The sequence below is a fragment of the Mercenaria mercenaria genome, unplaced genomic scaffold, assembly GCF_021730395.1.
Source record: "Mercenaria mercenaria strain notata unplaced genomic scaffold, MADL_Memer_1 contig_832, whole genome shotgun sequence".
Taxonomy (NCBI): Eukaryota; Metazoa; Mollusca; class Bivalvia; order Venerida; family Veneridae; genus Mercenaria; species Mercenaria mercenaria.
In genome coordinates this window covers 63,885-69,260 of record NW_026463740.1, presented here as the reverse complement: position 1 = coordinate 69,260, position 5,376 = coordinate 63,885, and the positions used below count along the sequence as shown (strand labels likewise).

At 38.2% G+C, this 5,376-nt stretch overlaps 1 protein-coding gene across 1 annotated transcript; it reads right to left on the bottom strand.

The window, feature by feature from the left end:
* Positions 1-3,390: 3,390 nt before the first annotated feature.
* LOC128554878 (uncharacterized) lies at positions 3,391-4,886 on the bottom strand. The gene has a single exon (XM_053536198.1). It carries the CDS (start codon positions 4,884-4,886, stop codon positions 3,813-3,815), a length of 1,074 nt encoding a protein of 357 aa, XP_053392173.1. The 3' UTR covers positions 3,391-3,812.
* Positions 4,887-5,376: the final 490 nt, after the last annotated feature.

Sequence of the window (5,376 nt, the reverse complement as noted above, 5' to 3'; positions counted from 1 at the left end):
CAGGCATAACAGAGATACCCTGCTGGATAATTAACATGGAGGTTTAACCAATAACTATTATACATCTAATGCGAAGCAGACCACCAGGACTTCTTAAAACAGACGATATTTCCCCATGGACGGTTAATTACTATCTAGAAGCAGTTATTCCACACGTATCTTATAATTATAACAAGAATCTTATAATTATAACAAGAATTAAGGTCATGGAATACCTTGACCTAAGGTCATAAACTTCTGGGATGCCTAGAAAAACACACCAAATTATTAAGGCCCTGAGATACCCTGAGCAAGGACCATAATACTGACACTAGGGAATGCCAGGGGATACACATACTGCATTGGTTCATAAACTTCTGGGCTGCACGGAGAAACGTACCAAATTATTACGGTGCTGGGATACCCGGGGATGGGACTATCCTACTCATACTAATGTGTATCATGGGATACCTATTCTGGCCTAAATTTCTAAAACACAGCCAATATACCTAGCAAAACATACAAATCTGAGAAACCATGGATTTTGGAAAGCTTGGCGGACAGATGTACGTAGTTTCTGCATCTTTCACAAGGATAAACCTGGGATGCCCAGAAAGCTGGGAGACCCCAAACGGATGGACACAGTTTCTGCGTCTATTGCCGGCTTTGCATCTGCTGACCCGTAATTGAAAGAGGATCCAAAGAAAGCAATCCATGACCTGGAGGCCCTTTCTTCAGGCCTCTAGCCCAAGGATCTCTATTGCTTAAACCAGACTTGTCCCACGACAGGTCCCGAAATACCAATTCACATCTGGGAGGGAGTCATGCTTCAACCCACGTACAAAGGATGTTGTGTTTAAATAAAGGAGATAAATCGATTTTGCCGCCACTTAACCAAATCTAATGAGTAAGTGTTAGCAAGCCACAACCAGACCCATAAGTGGACTCTGGCACAACGTGCTCCTACTGGTCTATCCATCAGAACAGGAGACCTGAACACATCCAAACGACCCTACACAAAACCCCTCCAAGCCGATGTTTCCATAATTGTACCATAGTGTCAGAAGCAAGGCCCATACTGTAATTGTTGTCATAACCCGACCCTTTTCCCCAAGATTGTGCACAGAAAGTGTAGTTTAAACTACCAATCTCTGAATGAAAGTATAAGTAAAAATGATCCCCAAACAAGGGCATAACAGTTTGCGACGCAGGACAAGAATCGCTCAACATATATTTGTTCCATAGTTGCTGCCATGGAGAAGGACTTGACGTACACGCACTTAGGTTGAATACGGGAAGATGGAACCCTGGTAGAGAAGGTGGTACCGAATGCAATGACACGGTTTCTAGTGGCGGCAACCACCAGGCCTGTATGCCCTCATGACCTAGGCCAAACAAGGATAAATTAACTGTTGGTTCCCAACATGATTTAAAGGCAACTGCTTATTGTGATTGAAGGGCAGCTCTTGATGTTGAATGGGGTTGCTAGTATGAGGTCCCCAAACCTTTGGAAGGAAGTGGCCTCCAAACTTCACACAAGCGGCTTCACTTTAAGTAACAATATTCCTAAATATTGTTAATTTGTCTCCGATCTTAGGTTGCCTAGAAACCATATTTGCCATCAAAAGAGTTACCTTTTTTTAAGAATTTGCCTTCAGACTGGGCAAATTTATTGTACCATTTTGCTTTTACCTACTAGAGTTACATCAATTTCACTTACAGGATATCTTACTTTGAGGCAGTTCCTATAACTATTTTCTTGAACTACCATCAATATATACAGACAGTATTACAGAAAGTCAAAGTATTCCAGTCATGACCAATAGTGGTTACCGCTTCCATAGAAGCTATATGTACATAGTATACTCCGTATCGACAGCTCTATCACGTGATCTGAAACAGCTAAACATTCTCACTACACTGCAGAGAGAATGCCTCTACAATGAGTTTACAACCATGTCAGATTAATAACCACAGTTAATCTATTTCTTATCACTTGCTAATAAATACAATATTTATTTTTAATATCTTTACAATATTTTACAGAAAATTACAGAAATGGCCTCTAGTAGTTCTCTGAATTGGAGTAAAAAATTAAATGAAATTCCAAAATTTACTATTTTACAAATTGCAGATTATATAAAAGAAAGAGGAAAAAACAGGGCATTTGAAAAAGGATACAATTTTTTTATTGAAAGTTATGTACATGATGCTTTTGTTTGTAAAACAGACAGTAAATTTCTTGTCAAAGCAAAATGTTGGCGAAGTCAGAAGAAAAATGAATTGCCACATATATTATCGACAGAGATATGTTTAAAAGAATCAAACGTTCTTGATAGACAATGCAGCTGTATTGCTGGGTGAGTGAAAATTATGTACTTTTTTAAATGATTGAAACTTAATTTGATTTTTGTGTGTGAATTATTTTGTCTTGTATTCCATTAAAACTATACTGAAGTTTTGAAACAAATGTCACTAAAAGTATAATGAATATTATCAAATAAATTCTAATTATATGATTTCATTTATGCTTTCAGAACCGGAGGAGTTTGCAACCATATAATTGCATTGTTATACAACGTAAATCACTGGAGTAGCAAGAGAATGACAGAGATCCCAGCAGATATGTCATGTACAGAAGTGAGCCAAATATGACATAAGCCACGTGGGGACAAAATTGAACCAGAACCAGTAATGAAGCTCACCTTTGCCAAAGCAGCAACTGACAGACAGCTACGTAAAAGGGAACCTGTGAAATGTTATTTGTATGACGGGCGTGCCAAAAAAGTAAAGGAACTTTGGCACAATCAAAAGAGGAGGTAGCTACTATACAAGAAATAGTTGGAGCACGCAACAGTAACATTCCTATAGTGTATTTAACTAAAGACCACTCAACAACACACTCAACTGACACATTATTTGGAGAAGTTCCTACTGGTTCCCCACTCAGCTATCAACTCCAAGACTATCACAGCTCTAAGTCTGAATTTTCAGCGTACATTCCGAGCAAAGTAGATATTGTTTTGCAAGACAACCTTCGCTTCCCTGATATACCTGTACCAAATTCAAGTCTTAACATAGACTTAACTCAACTTGATGAAACAAGCAAAACATTCTTGCAATCACTGGACGTAACTAAAGCCAGGTCTGAGGAGATTGAACAAATCACTATCGACCAGTCTCAGAATAAACTATGGCATGAGATGCGTAAAAATAGACTTACAGCATCAAAGTTTGGCGACGTTATAAATAGAAAAAGTGAACCAAGTGAAGCATTTGTCAAAAATTTATTTACATGCAAAGATTTATCAAGTGTAAAATCATTTTCACATGGCAGAGATAAAGAAGATACTGAACGGAAATTGTACACTAAAAAAATGAAAAACAATTGTAAACATAATGTTTCAGTATTTCGCACAGGACTCCTAATAAATCCAAGCTGTCCTTATCTTGGAGCTTCCCCAGACGGCAAAGTTTTAGACAGGTCATCTTATGATCACTTCGGGCTGTTGGAAATTAAGTGCCCATATAAATATAGAAATACTACACCCGCAGAAGCAGCAAGAAATACAGACTTCTGTCTTGAAATAAGAGACGAGGAGCTGCATTTAAAAAGGTCACATAGTTACTTCTACCAAGTGACTGGACAGATGGCAATAGCCGGTGTAAATTGGTGCGACTTTGTTGTTTTCACGAACAAAGGACTATTTGTAGAACGTATATTTTATGACAAAATCGTGTGGGCAAGAATTTTCCCAAAGCTTGCTCAATTTTACGTCAACTCAGCAGTGCCTTATCTTAAAAACAAGCAGACGGACGTTTAAGTGAGTACTTTAGTCATCGTCAGTTGAAGTTTTGGCAATAAGAGGGTCCTGGAAATTTGACAAAAGGCAACAATCAGTCCATATTTGGTTTACAACACCAGCAGATTTGATAGGTAATCTTCTGTCAAATATATGGAAGTTTCTAACTTTTCCTATGGCCCTTTCAACATGTATCCGATGATGAGCTATTACATGTGTATCCTGTACATTTGCAGCAGACAATCGTTTTCTTTTTCCAAGGAACGGAGGAATGTTTAGACAGAGACCTATCTCGTTCAATTCGTTTGCAATTGTAAATCCCTTATCTGCCATGATTCCGTCTCCACGTTTTAATTCGCCAGCCTCTATTTTTTGTTTTAACAAATCAAAGAGACCACTGCGTTGACAAATTACTTTGTCTGAAATTCCACCAGTGTATAAATGTGACACAAACATTATTCCTCCACGACTGTCTACTCCAACGAGGCCTTTATATATGTTTGCCGACTTGTAGTCAGAATACGTTTGTGACTTTCGTACTAACGAAGAAGGCATTTGTATTTTTAACTCAGTGCAATCAATAATTAGCATTACATTTGGATACTGCTTTTTAAAATCATGTGTCATATGTTTTGATATTATATCACGATGAGGAAACACTTTCATAGAACCTAGTCTTATGTAGATTAAATTTATCCATGTATTGAAAATTCTTGTCACCATTGATAACGAAATTTGAAAACGGTTTGCCAAGTCCTTGTTAAATAACCCCAGTCTAAGTTTCATTACAGTCAGTAAGAATTCATCCTCCAAAGAAAGTTTGTAAGTCCTGGATGCTTGAGATGCATCAAAATCTTCTTCATCACTGCTTTCACTTTCTGACATTTCATAGTCACTTTCAAAATATTCAGCTCCAGATGTGTATGAACTACTTTTGCGTCGATCCCAGTATGTTATTGAACTTCGGTCCTTCTTTGGCACAATCAGTTCTAAAACAGTATTGAAAACTGCAATAGTTGCAAAGCCTATATAAAAACGTAACAAATTCAGCTTAGGATTGGAATGTACGATGTTATACATTGAGAATCTATGAGTACACGGCATGACTATATTAGCCTGTACTTCCTAATGCACTCTCTCCTCGCCTTCTGATGCAGTGTCTGTCTCATCGCTGTCCTCAAACTTTCTCTTTTTCGGTGACTTCCGCTTTGATGTGTGAAAAAAAAAAACAAAGAAAAATATCAAACAGGGAATGCCACGCACCAAAAACGTAGCCTCCTCAAAACGAAACCACCAGCACGCAGACGCGTGCACCAAACACACACACACACACACACACACACACACACACACACACACACACACAATCCATGTGAAAACAGATGGAACTGCATCACACTTTAAACGTTTCTTTGCTGCATCTGGGCAAACATAGTCTACAGATTGGAAATGTTTCGAACAGACTCTGGTGCTGGTTGTTACTCTAAAGTCATCCTTTGTAGCCGATGACCCTGACCTACATATCCTGTCTTTCCATACCTAAAAATAAAAAGAAAACACTATTTATCAGAAGGCACTCTTAACAAATCTTCAC

Excerpts from the sequence above, each read along its gene's own strand:
- LOC128554878 (XM_053536198.1), bottom strand. The coding sequence starts at position 4,886 with ATGCCGTGTACTCATAGATTCTCAATGTATAACATCGTACATTCCAAT.